Here is a 27195-nt window from a genome sequence, read left to right on the forward strand (position 1 = left end):
CTGGTCTACTAAAAGTAAAATTATAATTAATAAATAATTATTAATTGTAGATATACTTAGGTAGATGTATGCATGAAGGAGGGAGTTTGTTATAACATGTAGCTACTTATTTAATGATAAATGGAACATGCTGGCATACTTGTAAAAGTTTAATAATCTCCGTAATAACAACGAGGTAAACAACCTGCTCTCTCTTCTTTAACTACAACTCTTACAAGGTCAAAGTATACATAATTAGCTGGAAGAAATGCACCAAAGTACATAAAATGCATCAGTATATGTACATACATATAAGAAAAGACCGGTTCGAATGTTTACAGATTCTGTTCTGAACCTTCATTCGCGGACTTAACTCAATTTTTTAAATAAAATCACCTTTACGATAAAAACAATTAGGTACCTAGGTCAAGAGCAACTCTCAACTATTACTACAGTCGAAAATGTGAGCGCAAGCAAGATTTAAGCGTCATCCTGAATATGGACTTTGACAGTATTATATTCTCATAACAAAAGGGGGTTACGTGGGGGGTGTCATTACGCTTTTTTCTAATTCCTGCTGATTACAACTCTCCAGTAACTCAAGTAAGTTCTAGAGTACATGTATCAGGTGAATAATTGATAACTTGGAATTTTATGAGATTGTATCTTCTTCTGTTTTTGACGTGACAACGTCTTATAATTCGATGGAGCCGGCTGCACGCACGAAAAAACATGACTCATGCGGCGTTACCTCGCTCTGAGGCGTTCCATTTAAGGCTTGAAGTGCAAGCGAGAGCGCGGAACGAGCGACAAAGAGGCACAATCGGCCTCCGCGTTCGGCAGCGTTCGACATCTGTCTCTCTCCTACTTGAGTGAGCGATGCGTCCGCGTGGACAGCTGCTATACAATAATACATTTCCATTTACCTCCTTCTCTATATCCATACAAAATATCTATCAAACAAATAAAATTAAAATTTTCTTTTGAAAAATGAAACCATCCCATCAGTATTTTCTTATGACGTTGTCACGTTCAACTATCGTCAGTAAACCGACTTTACAGACAACCGATTTTTTAACATATAGGTAGAAAAATAATTATTATCTATAATTTCCGAGTTAAGGAAATCTAGTGAGCTTTGTACATTCTGCCATGGCTACCTTAGATGTAATGAAGCCCGTGGTTACGTGGGCAGCCAACTAGGAGTTGGAGGTAGATTCAGACAACAAAAGAGGAAATTAGTTGGTGACCTTGAATGTGACTTGATCTTGGACATTATTTGAAAGTCAAGTCATTTTTGAGTTTTGACCTCAGCAAGGGGAAGAACAGAAATTTTGATAATCTAAAATACCCTCATCAATGTGACTTTATACACCATAGCTAACTCTCCTTAGTAGGGCCATTCTTAATATTTATGAATGGATTACAAAATAGTAGTACGTAAAATAGTTTCAGGTAATTAATATTATTTATATGTAAAAAGTACAAATACAGAACGAATAAGCATTCTTCTTCTGTCCAAAAATATCTTGGAGATACGTATATATCTAGTTAACGACAAAGATGCTTTTCTTAGAAGTGGAAAATAAAAGAAATTTCAAATTCGTTTAACATCTTGTTCTCGTACGATCCAAAATTAACTCCAGAATTAGGTTTGCTGCACCTAGTGTATGGTACTGATACATTTCAACATACAATTACATCGAGTCAAAAAATATTCCAACGTTTCTAACACGCTACGAAAATTCTTATTCTAAAAATAAAGATAAATTTCAATAACCCCCCCCCCAATAAATATCACCGGTTTCATCTGCATATTCTCGATATGGATTACTTAAAGTGAATTTCCAAAAGTAAAAAGAAATAAATATACACGCAATATAAATTTTCGCTGCCGACGTTCAATGTTAAACTTGCTTATTCGTGTATTTTAATCGTTCGTTAAATATAAAAGTTATAGGCAAAGTCCGAAGTAGGGACTTAACGGTATGACTGGTTAATCCTAGATTTAAATTATTTAAAAAGTGTTTTTGCATATAAGGTCAAAAAGAAATAATACTTAGAACAATTACATTCTTAAACAATAAAAATTACGCTACTGTGTCAGTAGGTCGATGGTTTTCCCAGTAGAACAATCACTGCTTTGCTTTACTTCGCCATAATTGGATAAATTAATTTATGACAGAAATTAAATTAAGCACATACATAAAAAGCACATTAATTGGAGCCCATGAGTCGTGGGACAGTTTCAATACAAGACATCACATTTATGAGAAAATATTGAGGTATACAACAAAAAAAGGTTTTAGGTCCTTTTGATTTTAACACACTAATAATGCCGCAGCCACCGTATTTCCCAGATCTGGCCCCCTGTGACTTTTTCTTGTTCCTGAATCTAAAGAGGCCCACGAAAGGACGACGCTACGCTACGGTTGAGTAGATAAAGACGGCATCGAAGGAGGAGCTGAACAAAATCACAAAAATGATTTTTGACGTGACAACGTCTTATAATTCGATGGAGCCGGCTGCACGCACGAAAAAACATGACTCATGCGGTGTTACCTCGCTCTGAGGCGTTCCATTTAAGGCTTGAAGTGCAAGCGAGAGCGCGGAACGAGCGACAAAGAGGCACAATCGGCCTCCGCGTTCGGCAGCGTTCGACATCTGTCTCTCTCCTACTTGAGTGAGCGATGCGTCCGCGTGGACAGCTGCTATACAATAATACATTTCCATTTACCTCCTTCTCTATATCCATACAAAATATCTATCAAACAAATAAAATTAAAATTTTCTTTTGAAAAATGAAACCATTCCATCAGTATTTTCTTATGACGTTGTCACGTTCAACTATCGTCAGTAAACCAACTTTACAGACAACCGATTTTTTGAAGTGCTTCGAGGATTGGAAAAACGTTGACACAAATGAATAATATCTGGGGAGGGGGGGGGTTAAAATAGATATTCATGAATAAATAAATAATTTTTGAAAAAACACAAAATTCGCGATACTTTTTGAACAGACGTCGTATTCCTTAATTTGTGAGTAATTATGTTGATATTGGTGAACGGCTATACAACTATATCGTGTTCCTGTCCAACATGAACTTTATCTACTAATTAACGCTATTTGTACTACAGTTTCGTTACTTTCAAAACAATAACATAAACGTTGGCATCGCCAAGTTTACCCGCCTACTCAGGTCAAAATTTGGAACAGAAGTAGACACATTGAAGAATAACCACAAATTTCGAAAGCCATATTTAAATAAAATTTCCCAATGAATAGATGCTATTAACCAGTGGCGTAGTACTAAAATAACCTAAATATTAGGCATTACATCTACATAAATTATAGTTATGTTGCATACTAACGATAATAGAGACCATGAATTTCTTTGCTTATTTCTAAAGAGGAAAGCAAAATGTGCATATTTGGCCGATTTAGAAAACGCTAGATTGTTAAGCCAATGTGTATAGATATTGCAATATGTTGAATTCTTAAAATTATATATAAGGTACTTGATGTCTAATATATGTATCTCCTAAATATTCGTCAGTAATAGTGGATTTTTTATCGAAAAAAGAAATCTCCATTAATTTAAATTCTATATATGCTAAAAACAATAGGTAATTATTTTCTACTTTGGTTCCAATACTTTTTTCTCTCGAATTCTAATTACGCGTAATTAACGAATCTACTATTCACTATCACAAGCACAATCGATAAATCATCTAGAGTCAATTTTTTACCTCTTTCCGACTTATATTAACATTCATCATCATCATCATCATAGGGTCGTCAGTCCTAAGACTGATCGGACACGTACCTCAACTCTTTCCTATCCTGAGCTAAACTTTGTCCTTGACCATCTGCGATCAGTGATCTATTCTAGGTTTACTTCTACCACTCCTAACTTCCGTTTCTGCCTCTAATATTTCTCTGACTAGAACTTCATGCCTAAGAAGGTGTCCTACCAACCTGTCTCGCCTATTTTTTATTGACTTCCATAGAGTCCTCTGTTCTCCTATTCTTTCTAATACCTCTTCATTTCTAACCTTTTCTACCCACGATATCCTCATCATCCGCCTATAACACCACATTTCGAACGCTTCTAACCTTTTCTTTTCCGCCGCTCCCACTGTCCATGTTTCGCACCCGTACAACGCCGTGCTCCAAACATACACCTTTAACAACCTTTTTCGAATTTCTAAATTAACCGTTCGCGAGCATAGAAGTGACTTCTTTTTATTAAAGGCGACACGACCCTACGCTATCCTCTGATTTATATCCCTATTACTAATCCTTCCGTCCTGACTTCCTAGATATTAACATTATGATTAGGTACATTAAAATAGTGTATTAAAAAAAAATATAGAGATAGGAAACGGAAATTTGTTACCGAAACCGCAGTTTTATTGCGAGAACAAAGGCAATCCAAACTGTCTAATTACGCCATAATAGTCTCGTTAATCTTTGCTAGCAATTCAACCCCATCGAGCCCTTTACCATTTGTCAATTGTTCTTGTAAAAGCTGCACACAAACTCGCAGTACTGTACGTCTTACATGTACGTACATATGTATATTTATGTGTAATAAACTTGCAAAGTAGTGCCAAGTAAGTAAGTGGGTTCAGTCTAAATTGGAACGGAACGCGGAGTGGGCTATTCAAGGGAATTAGTTTTCCGTGCACGTGTCCCGACTTCATAGCAGACATTGAGCGTACTTAAGATCTGATGACATTTTCTCCATCCGCTTAATAATTTACAATCTGCAGAACCATCTCGTTTCCTCTGCATTTAACGTGATTGTGACTATAGAATGAGATAAAAACAAAAACGAAAAAAGAAAGAAATGACCAACAGCACATCTCTGTCAGATTGTACAACCACGACTTGCTGCGATATAGGTAAAATTTGAATTTCATTCTTTTAAGTTACGTATCATCACCCAATCATTAAATACCTACATAAACAGAAGCAACCAAGGGCGTGCCGCACGCATATGTACTACTTTGTTTATTTGGATTCCATAACTAAAGTTCCTGGCATCTTTCCAGGTACAATACAATATGGCTTATGCCGAAAGAAAAATGTCACCTTTCCTTTCTTAAGGATCTTAGAACTTATATTATAACTAATAAAATACACTGATTGTAAGACAAAGTTATACTAACTATAGATACCACTTGGTAGCTAACAATCAAGTTGATCCAACCTAACCAATCAATAGTTAGTTTAGTTTCTATACAAATCTGTCTAAAAATTAGTACTAAATTCAGTTATAGTAGTGGGTAGAAGTGGAACTTCTTCACTGTCTTCTATAGTTTCATTTTATGTTGACAATTAATTAAAAAAGTAAGATTCTATCCACATTAATAGATATAAGTTCTTCACTATTCTCTGCACTTTCACATTCAATTGACAATTGCTAATAGAATGAGGTTCCATCCACGATAGTCTATACAAGTGGAACTTCATTGTTTTCTGCGTTTCACATTAAATTGTCAATTGGTTATAGGAAAGAGATCGATACAAGTGAAACATGTTCCATATTTTCTACATTTTGACATTAAATTGACAATTGCTTATAGCATAGGATTCTATCCATAGCAGTCGATACAAGTGGAACTTCATTGTTTTCTGCGGTTTTACTTTAAATTGTCAATTGGTTATAGCAAAGGGTTCTATGTACAGTAATCGATACAAGTGAAGTATGCTCACTGTTTTCTACACTTTCACATTAAATTGACAATTACTTATAGTATAGGATTCTATCCATAGCAGTCAATACAAGTGAAACTTCATTGTCTTCTGCAGTTTCACTTTAAATTGTCAGTTGGTTATAGGAAAGGGTTCCATGCACCATAATCGATACAAGTGAAGTATGCTCACTGTTTTCTACACTTTCACATTAAATTGACAATTGCTTATAGTATAGGATTTTATCCATAGCAGTCAATACAAGTGAAACTTCATTGTCTTCTGCAGTTTCAGTTTAAATTGACAATTGCTTATAGGACAGAATTCTATCCATAGCAGTCGATACAAATGGAACTTCTTCACTGCTTTCTGCACTTTCACATTAAATTGACAATTTCTGATAAAATGAGGTTCTAGTCATAGTAGTCGATGCAAATGGAACTTCATTGTTTTCTACAGTTTCACTTCAAATTGTCAATTGATCATAGAAAAGGGTTCCATGCACAATAATCGATACAAGTGGAACTTGTTCGCATCGCTGCCAGGATGAGGTTCTATCCACAGTAGTCGATACAAATAGAACTTGTTCACTACTTCCGCACTATCACATTAATTTGACAATTACTTATAAGATGGGGTTCTATCCATAGTACTCAATACAAGCGGAACTTCTCCACTGTTTTACTTATATACTTTCCATTTAAATTAACAGTTATTTATAGAATGGGGTTGTATCATTAGCGAATTCGATACAAGTGGAACTTCTTCATTGTTTTCTGCACTTTCACTTCAAAACATCTATCATCAGTTTTTTTAGCGATGTTTTTTGTAAGAATATATCGTAGTGGAAGGTTGATGATTGATCGAGCAGCTAAGAGTAGAGATATTTTTGACAAAGATTCGGGAGGTATTATAAAATTATTAAACATTTTTTAAGGATAAAGTTGAAAATTAAATTGCACAAAACATTTCCAATTTCTCCTTTGTGTCATTTTTAAATAAATTAAGTAACTAAATATTTTTCTAAATAAAACGTCTAAATCGATTGAGGTCACAAAACAGGAAAATGTCAGATAATCCGAAAAGAAAATGTCCTCCCACCTATAAATCAATCATTGAAACCACTCTTGCGAAAACAGATTCCAGGCATCGGAGAGCGTCAAGCATTTCAAATGCTTCCGGTCGGAAATAAAAAAAAAATGTTACACAATAGTGAACACACCTCAGTACAGTATTATGAACGTCGGCCAGAAATAAATTGGTTAGATCCTTTTTTTCTTCATTCCTAGAAACCCGTAATTCCTATCTTTCCATTACACCTCCCTCGTCTCGTGGGAGAAAATCAAATCCATTCTGACCAAAAAATTCTGTCTCTAACGAAAAAATAATATAAGACCTCTTTTCAACATTACTTACAAGGTCAGTTATGTAGATATTGGAGGCAAACTTCAATTTTATAACCAATAAATATTAGAAACCCTTGCGAAATAGCCTATTATTAGATCCCTCCACCTCTTACTGAGTCATATGGTTATGGACAGCCCCTACTGAATACTTTACTAAGTGTTAACGTTGACCAAGCAAAGCAATCGTTTTACTGGAGAATATCATGATAGGTTTTAATAAATAACCACTAACTCAGCAATTGTAAGAAGATGGCGCCTATTACCCTGTCTCTGATTATTTTATAATCCCCCTATTTACCAGCAGCATCATCGTTTGGTTTGTTTGTGACGGTTTCGACAAAATTCTGACCAAAGAGTCACTGATCGAATTTAACTTTTAATCATCGCATTGGAAGGATCATAGAGACAGTGGAACTTCTTCACATATTAATATTAACCAAAATTTTCCCTTTTTCCAGAACAGACGCTCAAACACACCCCCGTCAGCGCTGCCTCTGATTTCAGTCGTAACCCCTGTGTGGGTTTCCGTCACCCCCAGTCATCTACAACTGACGATTCTGAGTCTTCGGATCAGTTCCAAAACGAGGACATTGATGATAAAGAAGTGCGTCTTCAGGAGGAACAAAGAAACGTCAGTTCCGAGAGCGAGGAGGGCCAGGAACGGCTTCTTCAGCGCCATGATCCCCCGGAGGGCAGCAGTCGCGTCGAGGAAGTCCAGTCGCGCATGGGGGCCAACGTAAGCCGCCATTCGGCCAAAGGGCTCCACGGACGCCGCACGCAGTCTTCGGGCAGCATCTGCGGCGGAGGCAAAGGACGTCGCGCGTCCGACGAAAAGGGCGGCGGCAAGGGGGTGTGCGGTAGCTTGCCCAGCTACCTTGAAGACCAAGATACATCATCGCGAAACGCTGCTTGTTACAACAACAACCAGCATCATAGACAAAGCAGTTATGGAAAAACTGATAATGTAAGTGCACTTCATTTATCAATTTCCTGATTCTCTACCATATATGGGTCAAATTAGGAGGCGAAGCCCTGGATTAATTCTTTGTATGATATCGGCTGTATTATTATTTTATATTGCGACCAGCCCTTTATTTCTATTGAACCTGACCATATTTAGACCATTAGACCCTCTATTTCACAAAACTCACACCGTAAATTGCGGTAAACGACAAGGTACCACAAGCACCTTTGAAGCTTCAAATGTTTCAAATTCCTAGTTTATAAATCCAATTATATATCTTCATTTTCGGCAATCGATTTCAATCTCCTAAACAAAAAAGTTTGAAAACACCTCCCTCTAATATTCTGGTAAATTTTGCGTAACATTCACTCGATCGTTCAAAACACGGATTCGTATTTTCTGAGGACAAAACGTAAAGAAAATTTTCACGCAAGATAAACAGAATTACCTCGGCAGCTTTCCTCGCATCATCTAAATTGATTTCATTTATTTACGTCTAGACTATTACATGTAGTAATTTCGTATCAGGAATGAGAAGTGATACGATTATTAACAGACAAGTGTTGGAGCGAAGCGCGTTATAAATTGCATTGTCTTTTTTATTTTTGAATTTTTTATTAACACCTATATCGTTTCTTTCTAAAATGAAACAACAGAAAATAAAAAGAAATGGAGTTTAGCACAGATTAAGAAACAATTGGGATGAAAAATTTCATTCCAATTATGAACCATCTTTTGAAAATTACAGAAGATTCTAAACGAAAGGAGAGATTGAGTTTGCGACCGGTAATTTACTGAAACCACTGACGACTTACCAACTCACTATAATAGGTAAATAGTTTGAAATTCGGGTTTGGTTACCAAGGTTTTATTAAAGTGACTCCTCCGTCTACCTCATTACACTTCCGAGCCCCTGTCAGATTATTTCGAACAGAAAACCAAAACGAACTCGCCAGTGACCCATCGCGTTGTAAGCCCAATCTCTCAAAGTTGATCTACAGGCAGACGTGTCTAATTTTAATTTTAAATATTAGTTATTTTTTGCCTGAGCAAGCCATTGATGTGTTATATTGTATTTGTCATTAAATCATTTACTAATAGATAAAATCCATTTTTTCAATCATATCTCGATTTTCAGTATAATGCTTTAGCTCCCGCCTGTTTCTCATTTTTCAAATGAATTCTAGAACAAAGGGTTGTTAACAGCTTCAGTTTACTCTATGGTCTGTCTCATCATCATCATCATAAGATCGTCAGTCCTAAGATATTAACTGATTAAAATATCTCCTTCTATCATCATAAGGGATTCAGCTCGAAGACTAACTCGACACGCATCTTCACTTCCTACTATCTTGAGTCAATCTTCACGTTATTGACCTACACGCCAGAAACAGGAACAGGAGTTAAGAGAGGGAAAGACCATCCAGTAGGTTGCTGTTGCTCTCAAGAAATGTGAAGATTGACTCAAGGTAGAAACACAAGGGGGTGCATATCCAACCACTCCAAGACCTTGTGATTATAACGAATTTTTTCAAAGGAATGGAAATCCATAGCTGGGTCGTACTGGGCCCTGGAGTTCGCAAATGGAGCTGTTTATACAAAGTTTTGCCCCGATTTTTTAAGTCAGCGTCGTCAGGAGACGTAACCAATCCTTCGCTGAGGTCGTGTCGAGTCGTGCAAGTAATCAAGAAAAGTTCCCTGTTAGCACTAAAAGCGTCATTTTCCCCATCCTGTCACATTGTAAAACGTCCTCGTAAAAAAAACTTTTTCATACAAACGTAAAGAAACAGTGGGTGCCTTACCTGCAAGCGTTCCCTCTCCGTTTTCCGGATTTATTATGAGACATAAGAGCATGATATGTACGTACTTAAACAAGTAGATTTTCATCCTGAGGGTGAAGAGAATATAAAATGTTAAATTGGCCGTATCCCGAGGATAATATAATACTAGGCAAAGAGAAGAGGCTCGAGAGAAGAATTTCAAAACGAATACAAGAGATGGGTAGAGAGTAAGGGAGATACAAGATCGCTGAAACGGTCCCAAAAACTTGGAAACTTGTTCGTTGCAATAAGGCTAAAGGAGGAAAGGGAGGGGTAGAACGAGAAAAAAGAAACGAAAGAAGCTTCAAACCAAGATAAATAATTCATTCGAAAACTTCTGAAGAACTCGCTCGATGCAATTTAATGAGTACGGAGTTTCTGGGAAAAACGATTTACAAAAAAAATTAAATAAACGGAGACGAAGGAAAAACAAAGGCATAAAATGCTATGAAATAATTGATGTAGGGGGTCACTAATCACTTTATTAAAAATTACGCTGACTGGCATCGTTGCTATTAATTTAAAGTTTTCTTCGACTATCAATGAACCAGAAGGTTAGCGAAAAGACGGATGGATACAATAACGTTTATAACTCCTTTGGTTGTCCTCAACGAAGTTTTTGAAACAAAAAATCGGTTGCTGTAAAGTCGGTTCACTGACGATAGTTGAACGTGACAACGTCATAAGAAAATACTGATGGAATGGTTTCATTTTTCAAAAGAAAATTTTAATTTTATTTGTTTGATAGATATTTTGTATGGATATAGAGAAGGAGGTAAATGGAAATGTATTGTTGTATAGCAGCTATCCACGCGGATGCATCGCTCACTCAAGTAGGAGAGAGAGACAGATGCCGAACGCTGCCGAACGCGGAGGCCGATTGTGCCTCTTTGTCGCTCGTTCCGCGCTCTCGCTTGCACTTCAAGCCTTAAATGGAACGCCCCAGAGCGAGGTAACGCCGCATGAGTCATGTTTTTTCGTCCATCGAATTATAAGACGTTGTCACGTCTAAAGCCACACGATATGGCTTACTATACAGTAATAATACTCTATGTATCCGTGGTTCTAGAGTACGCTGTTTTTTAACATAATTTAGTCATACATTTGATATCCAAAAAATTGTTGTTTGATCAGAACTGTTTGGCGTGTCTAAAAGTTAATATTTGATCGCCTTAAGGTCATAGGTAGAGTGTGGTAGAGGCTGTGACCCAAACACACGTCGACAAAATCATTAGCTTAATTTAGGTTACGGGAGGAGTCGGCAAACTTTAGAGTTAAATAACCGAAATTGTCAAGATATCAAAAAACCAGAATTGCATCATCATCGTCATCATGGAGTCATAAACCCCAAAACTGATTGGGTGCACACTTTCTGATCCTGAAGCAATCTTCCCATTTCCCAAAACAGAAACACTTCACACCCTTAACTATTTGCAATACACCAAATCTTCCCCTAGGTAGCTGTAACAATCCATCAATTTCCAACGCTGAGATGCTTGCAGAGCCAAATGAGAACAGGCATTAGTTATCTAAACTAAATATCATGGCCCTATTTTTGAACGCTATAGTATTTTTTCTCTCTGCCGAGAAGTTAGTCGTGTGGACCTTCCGCGTCACACCCAGGCCATATTTTTACGCAAAAGGGTCTAAAGAATTCTGAGATGTTTGAATGAAAATAACGCCATAAAGTTATAAAATAAAAGGATTTCAGGAAATAAGGTGAAAAATTGTAGGAATTACTCATGTTGATCACATCACACCAGTTTTCACTTTGCAGTTCGTCTCTAAGACTAGCCATTGCAATAAATTCACGCTGTTTGTAATAGTGAAAAATCTACGATTTAAGAGAGAGAAATGTAATTTTTTAAAGCTGCCTCATAAATTCTTCAGTTTCAAGCGAAACTGTAGTACTTGTAACACCCCGATATACTTCAGTCGTATGATAAAACTCTAACGCCTTTCTATACATTTCTATTAGTCAGTTAAATTAACGAATGTTGAACTGTAATAAGTGCGCCATTAAGTTTGCATTTATAAGTGTCTTGAACTACTATACATAAACTCCAATTGGGTTGTCAAACATTATGCCTACAGTAATATTTTAGACCTAACTTTGTAGCAAGCTTCTGTAGTACAATACATTAAATTTAATAGATGAATACTAACCATAACATTTACTAACTTCTAGCCCTATTAATTCTAATGGTTCATAAAGTCAGATAAGTCAAGATGTAAAACAGCCCAGGGTTGAGTCGCTTTCAACAAAAAGAAATCGCTTCTGTTTTGACGAAAGGTTAAATAATACAATTTTGAGTTTGGAGAACGACTTTGTACGGGTGCTAAACGTGGACGGTGAACACTGCAGAAAAGGAAAAGGTTAGGAATAAGGAGATACTGGGGAAAGTAAAGGAATAGGAGGTGCTATATGAGTCAATAAGAAGGGTAGGAGAGATATGATAGTAGGACACCTTCGAAGACATTAAGGATATGCAGTGTTCCAGTTGCTCATGATCGAAGGATGAGGAGATGCGTCTTCAAGTGATCTTCGGGTTGAAGACCCTGTGTTGATGATGTTGCGTATGTCAAAAGGTTACTCTTCAGCTTTAGTGATACGATATATGAAAATTTTAAAATTAGTCTGAGGTCAGTCATCTCGCAAATATTACACGAAGAATTCTCATCGGACTGGTAGTGTGTTCTGTTAGTAAATAATTATTATCATACCCTTTTTTCCAGAATATTTTCAATAGTTCTTTCTAATTAAAAAAAAAACGTTCCAATATTTTTCAGTTCAATTATTCACAGATTCGTTTATCTGCATATAAATCTATAATGGCCTGTCTCTCGCATCGCCTCCGGACACCCAATTATGCCACCTACGCCTATGTTCCGAACCGGTGCACCGAGTGCTCATTATTAACGTTAGCCCCCCGGCATTTCAATAATCGAAATACGTACATACGTACAATACGTGCATGCAATTCGTTGACGTATTTTTTTCTTAATTGCAGAGCAGAGCGCTGCCGTTGGGGGAAGCCGCCCCGCTACATTGGAAATTCTCCGACACCCAAACGAACCTGTGCGACCAGGGTTACGGTTCAGAGAGGTCACCTGAAGAAGAACAGCCACCGTCGTTATTGGAAAACCAAAACGCGGACGGTTATGACCAATGTCATCGGCATCTAGATCCTTATTCGTGTTATCCTTTCATAACACCAGGTCAGTAAGAATAAGAATGTAAGCGGTAGAAACAAAAGCTGTCCTTCTACAGTAGAACCTCGATAAGATAAAGACCAAGAGAAACGTAAAACAATTTGAGTTATTGAGGTTTTTACTTACTAAGGGTTTAAGTTTAAGCTTTAAAATTATGGATTTTCTTCAGCTTTTTCCTTCAGTATATAGGTCCACTAACACTAATGTTTTTACATATTTCTACACTGTCTAAACCATGTAAACAACAAACATTTTTCTAAATTAGGAAATTCAGCAATTCTTCGACTTTTACATAGAAGACTTTCTCCCGATTCAAACTAATTTTCACTGCTTACTGAGGTGCGATGCCCAAATTATTCGTTTAAGTTATAGAGAGTTTTTATTTTAAGTAATAGAGGTTCTGGACTCCAAGGGGAAGAGAACAAAATTTTATGAATTTATAAAAAAAAAAAACTTTTGGGTGTTTCATTTCCACCAGCCAGTAATGCTGGTGGGCGGGCAGTCCCTCCGGACTACGCCGGAAGGTAGGGCGGAAGGCCCTCTTCAGCCTGCTTTCAGGAATCGTGGGAATGGGTGGGTGGTGGTTCGGGTAAGAAAGTTGAGACGGACGAAATGAAGACAGAAGAGAGTGAAAGATTATCTGTGGAATATTACTGCCCCAGCATTTACCTAAGTGATCCAAGGAAACCACAGAAAAACTTGAACCAAGGCAGACGGGCGGACCCGGAATCGAACCGTATAAGTAAAGCCATTATCGAAGTCTACACTGATATCCTTGTCTAACCTAACCTAACTTAACAAATATGACAGCCAATACATATTCTAAAAACATAGTCTCGAAAATATGATTTGTACGTATAACAGCTACAATTTCGAAGATAATAAAATTGAGTTCCTTGTGCTGCATCATTCAAATGAAACTTGTATTTCCAACTGAACTATTTCAAATAAATATGTAGACAATTAAGATGATATAAGGAGTATATATTATTGTATATCGACTTCAGTCAATAAACGAAAGTGTAAAGCCTTCAGTGCCAGGAACGTTAAATAGATTGACTTATCTTTGATCCCACATACAAACCTACGTTACTATCTACCCATATGTAAATGTGTACGTTCTATGTACACCAACTGATAAGAACATCGCAATCGGTGCCACCAAAAGTCAATTTACGGTTACGATTAGGAATAATCTATTAATTTATACGACCATCTATGCGTACATTAATCTATTTACGTCACATCGAAACGTGTAAATCCTCTTTGAAACACGAATAGAAGTGGAACTACCGGTGGCACTGGTTCGTCGATTTCCAAATATAATAAAATAATTAACGCCGCATTACCGCTTTATGTGATTACATTTAGAAACCATCTAATCGCCATAGTTCCGTAACTGGATGTATTAAAGGAAAAAAGGATAATACAGTGATTACGAACGATGTGTTTTAAAAATTTTGCAGGAAAACGGAATTCCGATTCACACTTTTCCACCTTATCGGAAAATTTAGCAACTAGCGTTTCACAAGACGAATCGGGCATTTGAAATTTGAATTTTGTTAAACCGCGTTAATTGATATAGGGTTGTTCGGAAAGTCATTTCGTTTACCGTCTAAAAAATTTTGGAGTGACCGGAACAAATAATAATCCGATGGTACCAGGTCTGGAGAATATGGTGGTGTAGCATTGTATCCCATTCAAGCTGTAAAAGCTTTTGGCGAGTGACTAAACTTGTGTGAGGTCTCGCGTTGTCCTGGTGAAACACTACACCTTTCCTGTTGATTAGTTCTGACCTTTTCTGTTGAAGTGCATCATTCAGTTTGTCCAGCTGATGACAGTAGACTTCCGAATTAATCGTTGTGTTATCCGGTAAAAGCTCAAAAAAAAAAACGATTCCTTTAAAATCCCACCAAACAGACAGCATCACCTTTTTTTGGTGAATATCGGCTTTGGAAATGGTTTGAGCCGGTTCATCTTTTTTGCTCCATGGCCTCTTGCGTTTGACGTTGTTGTATACAACCCATTTTCGTCCCCAGTGATGATGCGCTTCAAAAACGGATCATTTTCGTGACGTTTGAGAAGCGAATCGCAGACGTCAATTCTCTCTGTGAAAACATGGGGAACCCATACATCGAGCTTCGAGGATAATCCCAGGCCTTTCAAGTGGTCATAAACTGTTGAATTTGATAAATTTAACCTCAATCCGATCTCACGTGTTGTTATTCGCCGGTTCACATCAACTAATGCCTTTATCGCGTCTTTATCAGCTTCAACCGGCCTTCCCGAACGTGGTGCATCTTCGACATCAAAATTGCCGGATGGAAATTTAGCGAACCAGTTCTGGCACTGGCGTACTGACAACACACCTTCTCCATACACATCAGTCAATTTCTTTCTGGCTTGAACAGCATTTTTACCCTTTCTGTAGTAAAACAGTAAGATATATTGAAAATGCTGCTTATCGCTCTCCATATTTAAAAGGGCACCAACCAAAAACTAGTGCGTAGAATTAATTGGAATTTTTCACACACAAGCCTTGCTATATGAGCTCTCAAACATATAAAAATTATACGGCTTAAATGTGAAGTTGGGTGCAAAAGAATACAATTAAATCCTCTGTCGGGAAAAAACGAAATGACTTTCCGAACAACCCGATAGATATCTCTCCACAATGTTCAGGATTAAGTCATGTATCCTAAGACAATAAAATACCTTGATTGGATTTAATAATATTGCAAAAGGTTTTAAACAAAAGTACTTTCGAAGAAGAATGTGACCATGAGCTTGACCTCCGAGGTTATTAGCAGGTCATATCAAATTTCTAAATGGAAATTCATAATGAAAATACCGTTAAAGTTCATTTATTCTTAATCCTTTAATAGGCACTTATGAGAAATTAACAACAAATCAGTTTCAATCGCTTTTCCAATTACCTACATAAAAATTTGAGAATATTTTCACTGCTGTGGTCTAAGATGTGCATTCTTGTAAAAAGAAGAAATTAACCTTCGAATGACTTTGAAGGTCTAGTCAAGATCACATTCAAAGTCCCCATTTAACTGCCTAATTGAAAACATATGACTCTCGTCTAAAACTTTTAAATTTTTCTTTTATTGCTTTTTAACCTATTTAATATCATTATCATAAGGTCGTCAATCCTAAGACACTACTTCAGGTTCATTGAAGTACAGTAAACAACCCCCCATCTTCGGAATCATCCCTTAATCTACAAGAATGTTTAAATGCTGTCAATTTGTCTAAATTTTCAAAATTTCCAAATATGTATACATGTTTGATTTGCACAACACTGATACCAGACTTTGGGTAAGTACTATGTAAAAAAACATCTCATGTTTTATATGAATTACTACTACAGCCCCTAACAGCGCAGATAAATGTAGGTACTTGTAGATGAGCAGGCAAACTGACAATTTTCATTGTAATTCCAATATAATTATCTGTTTTTCCTTAATTTAATGAAAATAAATTTAACAATCAATAGGTGGAATTGAGAGTAGTGAATGGTGATCTAAATCCGAAAAAAAAAAATTACATAATCGAAGATGTCAACGACACGTTGAACATACTCAGTGACTTGTAGTTGGCAGAATCTTTCAATAAGAATAAGGAATACATTCTACAAAGAGAAACAACTGTATTGTTAAAGTAAAGGAAAGTAAAGACGTCTTTATTAGGGAGTACTCTGGTAGGAAAATGTCACAGGCATGTTACGTAGAACCCGAAGGAATTCCAGTTTAAGAACGATTTTCCGATCCGACAAGTGGGCTTGCAAACAATGGAACAAAAGAGAACTCTTACAATATTGTTTAACTTTATGACAGACGTTCTGAAGGCAATTCTGACCTTAGCCAGCTAAATGAATTATTTGTTTGAGTTTAAAAAGTAAGTTAAAGATTCGTTCAAAAATAAACATTCTAGCAGAAAGATTGTTAACTTGAAATTTTAATATCAGCGTTAGTCGCAAAATCTTTTTAATAAAAGTTACTGCAAAGTGTTCAGATAATAATTAGCAGCTTCGAAGTAGAAGCCGAAAGAGTTTAGGTTCGATACACAGAACCTAAGTAAGACCCTGAGGTCAATGTGGTTCCCATAAATGATTAACGATAGCTCGCGAAACCAATGTTACGAGAATATCGAAATTACGGTTTGGCATGTGTAATCCTAGCGGTTAAAAGGATAATGTCGGCAAAAACTAAACTTTACCCTAAAGTGAATAATTTAATACGAAAAGCATTCTACACCCTCCCTCTCCCTAGTCGCTCTCTCCGCCACCCAGATATTTCATAAGCAAGCTACTATTAATTCTCGACGTTGGGAAAACATATCTGTTCTATTTTATATCCCGGATACATACTTTGGAAGTTTCGAGTTTGCCAGCGTAAAAGCCCAAGGGGACTTCCTAACGTTTTAAGCTCGTTCCAATTGGAAAAGACAACGACGCTTATGAGAATGCAAACGAAACCATTGTCGCCATCGCTGAATAACTGAGCACACAAAGGAACGAATGGACGACGATAGACAAAAGGGTCGAAACGGGAAGAGATGAACGATGCGACAACGATTTAAACTCGAACAGTGGCGGCTCGCGTGAAGGCGCTGCGGAACTCACTTAATACTGTCACATAATCAAACACCTTTCGAACTACACACTAATTGAAAATACTACAAATGGCTCAGTAAACGCCATCTGTAGCACGTTTAGTAGTTACATTTTAGGATTACGTATGCTATTATTATTTTACACACTAATTTATTTTGCTAATTCATTATCAACAATACTACTATATGGAAGGTGTCAGGTTATTTAGGGAGATATGAGTTAGATTACATACTTGTTAGGCAAAGATTTACAAATCATGTGGAGGACTGTAGGAGTTGTCCAGGAGCAGATGTAGATAGCGATCATAAACTAGTAATTATAAAACCCAACATTAAATTCAGAAACGCGTGATAGGCAATGTATAAGGACAGACGAAATACTAAAGCAGATGAGAGCAACGAATGACAGGAACCAGGGACGTAGAGGTGGAATGGAACTGCATTAAAAAGTGCAGCTAAAGATATTTTAGGTTTTGATAAACAAAACAAAAGTAGGAAAATAGAAAAAGTTGGAAACACAAAAACAGGATAGACAAAGAATGTCAGAAAGGCAATAAAGTGGAAAATAATTAGGAAGTATAATTTAGCTAAAGAAGAGAGGGTTGATATGAGGTGTAAAGAAGTAGAAGAAAAGCTGGAAATAGGTAAATATAAAGTATAAAAATAGGAAACGAAAAATTAGAAGAGGTGACTGATGTTCGGTATCTAGGAAGCCATATAACTCCGCATGGAAGGAGCAATAGAGATATAAAACAGAGGATAGAGCAGAATCAACAAGAAGAAGTCACTTCTATAATTGCGAGCGGCTAATTTAGAAATTTCGAAAAAGGTTGTTAAAGATCGGAGACAAGAGTACATAAAATCAGAAATTCGTGATTAATTAGGTTTTGCAGCATATCATGAGGTAAATAAATACTATCTATACTAAAAAAAGTATACGGTTTGAGAGAAAATTTGGAATTTGACCAAAAACTTTGAATAAAATAAGAAATAACGAATAATATGGAAAATTTTTAACTGACTTTTGGCAGTGAATATGCCTTGATTTCAACTTCGAAACAAAAAAATATTTAGTTTCAATCTTTATTAATAATGAGCGTAAAACTTTTTAATATGTTTAAATAATAATTAAAACTTTAAAATTGCATTTATTTCAGACAATTATAAATATTATCATTATATTATCAAGTAAAAACGAGATTTTCAGCTAATTTTTCATTTTTTCCTCGATAACCATTTAGTGAATTTGAATAACCTTACGCTAAAGTGATTCTCCAGAGTTCAAGTTACTTATTATAAAAGTTTGAAATTTCTGGTAGCTTTTTTTCTGTTAATAAAAATAAATTTAATCTGTTCGGTTAACGAATCTCCATAAAATGACGTGTAAAATTACAATTTTTTAAAATTTCAATAACTTTTTAACGGTTTAGTGAATCGATTTGTAATTTTTACAGGAGTTTTAGAATTGAATGAGGAACGTTTTTCTAAATTTTTATTTGTCTCGTAGCATTTTGATATACCTCCCAAACATCCTTAAAGGTGTCTGGAACACGGTGCTGTACGGAAACACACAGAACTGTTCCTGTCAAAAAAAATCTTTTGACTGTTTCATTCCTATCAGCTACTAACGCTGGTGTGCGAGTAGTCCCTCCGAACTATGCGACCCTAACGGTTTTACTCTACGTATTGAACTTAAAAACCGTTTATACCTTGGATATTTTCTAATTTTCTTTTTATTGTTGTTTGTTCCTTTAACACATACAACCCCTCCTAATTTTTACCAAGAGCCGCCACTGGACTTGGCGTTCCTCCTGTTTCTTTGTAGGCTTTCCTTTAGTTGACCGAGCACTTTTTTTATTCCATCAGGCCAAAGGACGAGCACGGTGGTGACGGGATGTTGGATGTTAATTTCATTTTTCAACCTTTTGCCCCATCCCTCCGCGTCCCCGTTCGTTTTTCACGTTCGTTGGAATAAAAAGGAAAAAGAAACGTGACCTAAATTACACTAGCAGACTTTCATGTCAACATCACAAGGAAGAGCGAGAAAGAGAAAGAATAACTGGACCGCTCCGGAATTCACAAAGGTTCTTTTGAAATTACATTGGAATTTTCAGTAGAAAATATTGGATGTTACGTAGGGGTGATTGTTTTTTCTTTTCTTTGGCTTTGCAAAAAATGTAGTATCTACTGTACCAGAAAGGTTACAACTTACACACAAATACCGCCCCAAGAAATGTGAGAATAAGCACCCAAAAACTTCTACGATAAAAAAGGACATTCATCATCATCATCATAAGGTCGTCAGTCCTAAGACTAGTTGGACACGTACCTCTACTCTTTCCCATCCTGAGCTAAACTTCGCATTTTCCTAAAACTAGAACAGTCCACATCCTTAACTATTTGTGAACAGTAATCTAATCTAGGTCTACCTCTACCCCTCCTAACTCTTGTTTCTGCGTCTAATATGTCTCTGACTAGACCTTCATGCCTGAGAAGGTGTCCTACCAACCTATCTCGCCTATTTCTTATTGATTTCCATAGAGTCCTCTGTTCTCCTATTCTTTCCAATACCTCTCCATTTCTAACCTTTTCTACCAACGTTATCCTCATCATCCGCCTATAACACCACATTTCGAACGCTTCTAACCTTTTCTTTTGTGTCGCGCCCACTGTCTATGTTTCGCACCCTTACAACGCCGTGCTCCAAACATACACCTTTAACAACCTTTTTCGAATTTCTAAATTAACCGTTCGCGAGCATAGAAGTGACTTCTTTTTATTAAAGGCGACACGACCCTGCGTTATCCTCTGCTTTATATCCCTACTACTCCTTCCATCCTGACGTATCTGACTTCCTAGGTATCTAAAATCAGCCACTTCTTCTAATTTTTCGTCTCCTATCTTTATATTCGCTCTTTCTCTACTTTTTCTTCCCTTGCATACCAGTATTTTAGTTTTACTTTTATTTATTTTCATACAGTACTGATCTGTCTGAAAAGCACATTGAGAAATCATATATCAACAATATACTCAAAGGAATTTTCTTGCTCTGTGTTTCTTCTTTTCTTTGATATAATCTGACCAGGGTTCGGAAGAAGTGTAATAACGCCCCTGCTCTTCTGAAGTAGAAAAACTGATTACTCAAATTATAACCCATTAATACTAGAAGAACCTTAAGAATGTCCTCATGAGGATGAAACATGGGAAATTTCTAATTAGATACTAAAACTTTAAATGTTTCTTACTTTCTTGATTATACGTCTTTGGATTATTCATTATCTATGATCTATACGACTAATCATCATGGTTACGCAGATAACAAAAAAAATAACTACTTTGCCAGTACCTAACACTCTGAATCACACTTAATCTAGTCTAACAAATAAGCAATTCATGAGCAAAAAAGTAAAAATAAACTTTCTGATGCTGGCAATCACTAGGTGATTGAGTTCAGCGTTGCGGGTCGTATTTCTTTACCAGGACCGGAATTGAATTTACCTGTACTTTCAACTACTTTTTTCGAAGACGTTGAATTTTCTGGAATAGAAACGTTTACTTAATTTTCAAGTTTTATTCCATTTCTATCACCTCCTGCAAGATCTGCACTCATTTCTGTTAAACTGTACACTGAAATTTTAGTCATTCTATCCATTCATTCATCTTAAACAAAGGCTATAAAAATTTTTAAACTCTCCAATAAAATGAAAGGTGCCCTAGGTACAAAATCAGTTTCTTTCAACTCAGAAAACAAATTAATTAAAAAGTAAATTCAAGAATAGGGCAAAAATATTCGTTTATACATTCCAGGTGCACTGCAAGTGCATATTGATCCAGCTGATGCTGCGACCTTATAACCCATGTGCCTATTTCTGTTCTCTGCCTGACATTTGCACGTAACAATGCATACGATCTGAAAGGTCAAGGGTCATCTCGCGTATTTATATTTTAACAGTTAATAAGCAACTCTGAAACTCGATGGCAGCAGCCTTATCAATTAATTTTCTCTTTTGGAACAAAATTTAATTGACGTTGCACAAGAAAATCAAATGCAACAGCTATGTATTCAAGAAATGTCACTCTACCAGTATACATTTGTAATTGAATTACTCTGTTACGTATATATGACTTTCTAAATATCGAATAGCGACTTCATGCAGTTTTTCATCACAAAATTTTAAATTTTTATATGTTCTACTATCCTGTTTAGTCGATTTTAGTTTAGTTAGTTCCCGAAACGTTGGATCTTGTATAATAAAGACAGTCACTTAAGACCAGTTCAGATATTAATTTGCTGTAACAAATATCACGAAGAATATGGAAATTACTCTCTTGGTTGGATTGTCTTTTTATTATGGATTCTTCACGGTAGTGATCTTCATCAACATCATAAGGTCATCAATTTTAAGACTGATTGGATACGCACCTCCACTCCTTCCTATACTGAGCTAATCTTCGCATTTCCCTAAAACTAGAACATCCCACATTCTTAACTATTTGCGACCAGTAATCTAATTTAGGTCTACCTCTACACCTATTAAGTCCTGTTTCTGCCTCTACCTACATGCCTGAGAAGGTGTCCTACCAAACTATCTTGAATATTTCTTATTGACTACCACAGAGTCCTCTGTTCGCCTATTCTTTCTAATAACTCTTCATTTCTAACCTTCTCTATCCACGGTATCCTTATCATTCGCCTGTAAAACCACATTTCGAACGCTTCAAACCTTTTCTTTTCCGCCGCGCCCACTGTCCATGTTTCACACCCGTACAGTGCCGCGCTCCAAACATACACCTTTAACAATTTTTTTCGATTTTCTAAATGAATCGTTCGGAAGCATAAAAGTGACTTCTTTTTATTGAAGGCGACTGGACGCTACGCTATCCTCTGATTTATAACCCTATTACTCGTTCCATCTTGACTTATCTGACTTCCTAGATACCTAAAATCAGCCACTTCTTCTAGTCTTTCGTCTCCTATCTTTACATTCGCTCTTTCCCTACTTTTTCTTCCCTTGCTTACCAGTATTTTTGTTTTACTTTTATTTATTTTCATATAATACTATTTTGTCAATACCGCTATCTCTAACTCCTCCTTGCCAATAGTGTTCGTAAAAAGACAAAGGTTGAAGGTCAGAACATCCCAAAATCCTAAGGTCAGATTCGGACAATGTGGTTCTGAATAATGTCTTCTTGGCCTACGTAGGTAAATATATTTGTGCATATATCAAATTAGTATCAGTGGTTACGTCTTTGAACCCATACTAGGCAGGCAATTATTACGTAATTGAAAGAAAGGTATCGGTATTAATTTAATTAAATTCCTAAACTGAGTGTTGTGCCTCTAGAGAAACGATAACCTTATTAGACTCATAATTAAGGTGTAAAGGGTCAAAGCAGACATACATAGCGGAATGGGCAAGGAGCCCCGGAAATGATGTAAGGATCGACCTGGAGACAGTTATCGCGCTGCAACATCAAGACGGGAATGTAAGGGCGCACGTGGGAGGATAATGGTATAAAGTTACGATGCCCCAAGGACCTAGCGGCAACGGACTTTGCATGCGCAACAATGGCATAACGGAAACGGCCGTAAACGACTTCTTCGTCCTCTCAATTATTCATGTTACTGCTCTGTATGTATGGGATACAGCAACCGTTGTGGCCGGTTATACTGAGGCTTGTATCTTGCATCTCTTATTGCAATTTTATTAAACATTAAAACGGGTTTTTCATTATGAAAGAAGACATTCGATTTTTCGATTGTTCTACTCCGAAAATGGAGAGCGATAAGCAGCATTTTCGACATATCTTACTGTTTTACTACGGAAAGTGTAAAAATGCTGTTCAAGCCAGAAATAAATTGACTGATGTGTATGTAGAAGGTGTGTTGACAGTACGCCAGTGCCAGAACTGGTTCGCTAAATTTCGATCCGGCAATTTTGATGTCGAAGATGCACCACGTTCGGGAAGGCCGGTTGAAGCTGATAAAGACGCGATAAAGGCATTAGTTGATGTGAACCGGCGAATAACAACACGTGAGATCGGATTGAGGTTAAATTTATCAAATTCAACAGTTTATGACCACTTGAAAGGCCTGGGATTATCCTCGAAGCTCGATGTATGGGTTCCCCATGTTCTCACAGAGAGAAATCTGTGTCGCCGCATTGACGTCTGCGATTCGCTTCTCAAACGTCACGAAAATGATCCGTTTTTGAAGCGCATCATCACTGGGGACGAAAAATGGGTTGTATACAACAACGTCAAACGCAAGAGGTCATGGAGCAAAAAAGATGAACCGGCTCAAACCATTTCCAAAGCCGATATTCACCAAAAAAAGGTGATGCTGTCTGTTTGGTGGGATTTTAAAGGAATCGTTTTTTTTTAGCTTTTACCGGATAACACAACGATTAATTCGGAAGTCTACTGTCATCAGCTGGACAAACTGAATGATGCACTTCAACAGAAAAGGTCAGAACTAATCAACAGGAAAGGTGTAGTGTTTCACCAAGACAACGCGAGACCTCACACAAGTTTGGTCACTCGCCAAAAGCTTTTACAGCTTGAATGGGATACAATGCTACACCCACCATATTCTCCAGACCTGGCACCATCGGATTATTATTTGTTCCGGTCACTCCAAAATTTTTTAGACGGTAAAACCTTCACCTCAAATGAGGAGGTCAAAAACCTCCTCGATCAGTTTTTTGCCAGCAAAGACCAAAAATTTTATGAGCGTGGAATTATGCTACTACCAGAAAGATGGCAAAAGGTGTTGGACCAGAACGGTCAATATATAATTTAATAAAGTATTTGTTTATTATACGAAAACTGTCTTTCATTTCCACAAAAAAAGAGACGAAATGACTTTCCAAACAACCCTATACATTCTAGTGTATAGTTGATTGCATGACATGTTATACCTATTAGATTCTTAATGTTTAACGTTTCAGCAAGTAGATATCCATATATTTAAATGGACCTTGTTGGAGCAAACGTAATACTGAAATGTAGCATCGTACTACAGATGGCGTTTACCGCGCTATTTGTGGTATTTTCTAAAACGCGCTGTTAAGACAGCAGGTAAAAGTTGGTCTGTGTTCTGTCGGAGCTGTCTGCGACGCGCTGATGAGATCCAAAAAGATCGAAATCGCGAACCGCGCCTGGCAGTTTCGACAGAATACAGGCAACTTCGAATTATTTTATTCGTTTACATCATTGATTATAATTTTTCCAAAAATCGCCAAAATTAAAATGCATAAGCTGTACACTATCGATAGCGGTACCTGTCGTACAAAATGTCTTTTTAATTTTGTAAATTTATTTATATTTTGTGTATAAGTACTTTTTACTTTATTTACCCGTAATTTTTTCCGAGAATTATAAAAATATTCTTCAATTCCATTTCCAATTTTGCGCCGTGCCTTTTGACGCTTTTGAGTAATTAATGAAATGTACAAAAAAAAATTGGGTATGTAGTAGGTACGTACAAAGACAGCGTCTCATTGCTGAATTAACTCTCGCGTTAAAATTTAATGAAACTCGTTTTTGTACATGACGTTTGTTGAAAACGAAACATTTTAATGTCACCTGTACACTCTGCTACATAAAAGAATATTAAATTTAAAGGCATTCAATTCTAACGAGACGAGCTTCCAGTTGCGTGGTGTGTTGCAAAGAAAAGCAACTCTCACAAAGCCTTTTGTATACTTTTAGTCCGAATAAGTGGAACATAATGCTGTCCGGGGCAGAATGGTCTGTATTTATAAACAACAGACTAATTACATAACCGCTTTCATCTCTATTTGTTCTTAAAACCCAGGAAATTTGTTAGAAAAGTATAACACGTTAATGTAACCAAGCACAATCTTATAGAAAAACGATGCATTTCAATGGAAACTATTAAGGATTTCGAATTAAACAATACCTACTTACAGGGCGTTTGAGATACATAAACAATCGTACGGTAGTTTTGTTATGAAAATCGCAATAATTTACCATCTGAAGCCGGTCCTGTGTGTGAATTGACAACATAAGTGTCTACCGAATAGCGCAGTGCGATAAAAACTCCGCAGCTACATGGATGGAGAATGTAAACATTACTGATTATCGAACGTCTAAGATTTGGTACCACACATAACGTTTAGACTAAAAGTCCTGAAACGTACATATGATTACGTCATGAACACATCAACCCCCTGACGAACAACGTATCGGAAACGATGAAGAGAAAATGCCGATAAATCTCCTAAAAGAATTAGGAGATTAACCAGCGGTCGATGTTCGCTAAGACCGGCAATATCAACAATAATAAATAATTACTATTCGATTCGATTCGTTATAAGGGGTGGGTTGTGGAAAATGAAAATTTGATATAAAAAAACATTTCAATTTCGGAACCATTTACGGAATTATTGGAACTACTACTGGGAAATACATTTTTATATGAAAATCCCGGATATGTTTAGAGAAGCCCTCTACTCTAAGCACTTTTTAGACACCCTACCATGTATTTATCCTTAATGATCTCCACCTCCCTTCAATAACGTGGTCGTTTAAATATTCTTAAAATTTTAATTTTACTTTCTTTATCCTATCACGAACAATAACTATCTAGAATAATCATACTTCTAAACTGTACATATATCACGGGAAATATGTGTATTCATTCAATAATAATTGGCGCCAAAAATAAAAAATCTTAATTTTTTTAAAAAAACCCACGTTGCTCAAGTATCAACGCACCCACATATGGATTCATAATAGTCCATTACCAGACTAACAGATGTACCCCCTAAACAAATAGATTAAAAAATAGACATATTAGATTAATTTAACGACATTTTTATAAATATAAAATTGTGCACTTTTCAAGTTTGTTGGCTAATTAATTATCTTCTAATTTATATCCAATTTTAAGGGACTCTATTTCCCACGAAAAAAAACACATTCTTGCTCGTACTTTAAAAATTCTAGATCTACATCAATATTGATGTATTCCTTAATGAGTAAGGAAAAATTTTCTTAATGAATAATTTCCGACTTGAAAGGCGGACACGAGATTCTTTGATAAAGGCGTAGACGTTGGAAGTTTTTATAAATTAAAAAAAATACATTTTCTTAGGTTGTTTATGCATAAAAGACTCGCCGCGTTCTTAATTATCCTGGAAATAAAAATTAAAACAATCCAGAAAATTTTGATTTTCATTTTTAATTTTTAATATCTTTCAAAAAGTAACGTAAAGCATTATAATCACATAATGTCACAAAAACTGTACTACGTGCTACACTTCAGTTGTTATTGTGAGTTGATGCTATTTTAATTTATTTTTGACATTTTCACTTTTTCTGACGTGACAACGTCTTATAATTCGATGGAGCCGGCTGCACGCACGAAAAAACATGACTCATGCGGCGTTACCTCGCTCTGAGGCGTTCCATTTAAGGCTTGAAGTGCAAGCGAGAGCGCGGAACGAGCGACAAAGAGGCACA

At 36.5% G+C, this 27195-nt stretch overlaps 1 protein-coding gene across 6 annotated transcripts in view; it reads left to right on the top strand.

Annotated features, from left to right (window-relative positions):
* Nucleotides 1-27195, top strand: part of LOC108734648 (multiple PDZ domain protein-like) — a 183664-nt gene that overhangs the window by 144278 nt on the left and 12191 nt on the right. For 4 of the 6 annotated variants that reach the window (XM_025981580.1, XM_025981584.1, XM_025981582.1 and 1 more), the window contains 2 exons: nt 7545-8050; nt 12882-13089. In XM_025981580.1, the coding sequence (XP_025837365.1) occupies nt 7545-8050; nt 12882-13089 (714 nt within the window). Of the gene's footprint in view, nt 1-4652; nt 4888-7544; nt 8051-12881; nt 13090-27195 lie in introns of those variants that run through there. The other 2 variants (XM_025981583.1, XM_025981585.1) reach the window with 2 other exon arrangements.

The sequence above is a fragment of the Agrilus planipennis genome, unplaced genomic scaffold (genome assembly GCF_000699045.2).
Source record: "Agrilus planipennis isolate EAB-ADULT unplaced genomic scaffold, Apla_2.0 scaffold52, whole genome shotgun sequence".
Taxonomy (NCBI): domain Eukaryota; kingdom Metazoa; phylum Arthropoda; class Insecta; order Coleoptera; family Buprestidae; genus Agrilus; species Agrilus planipennis.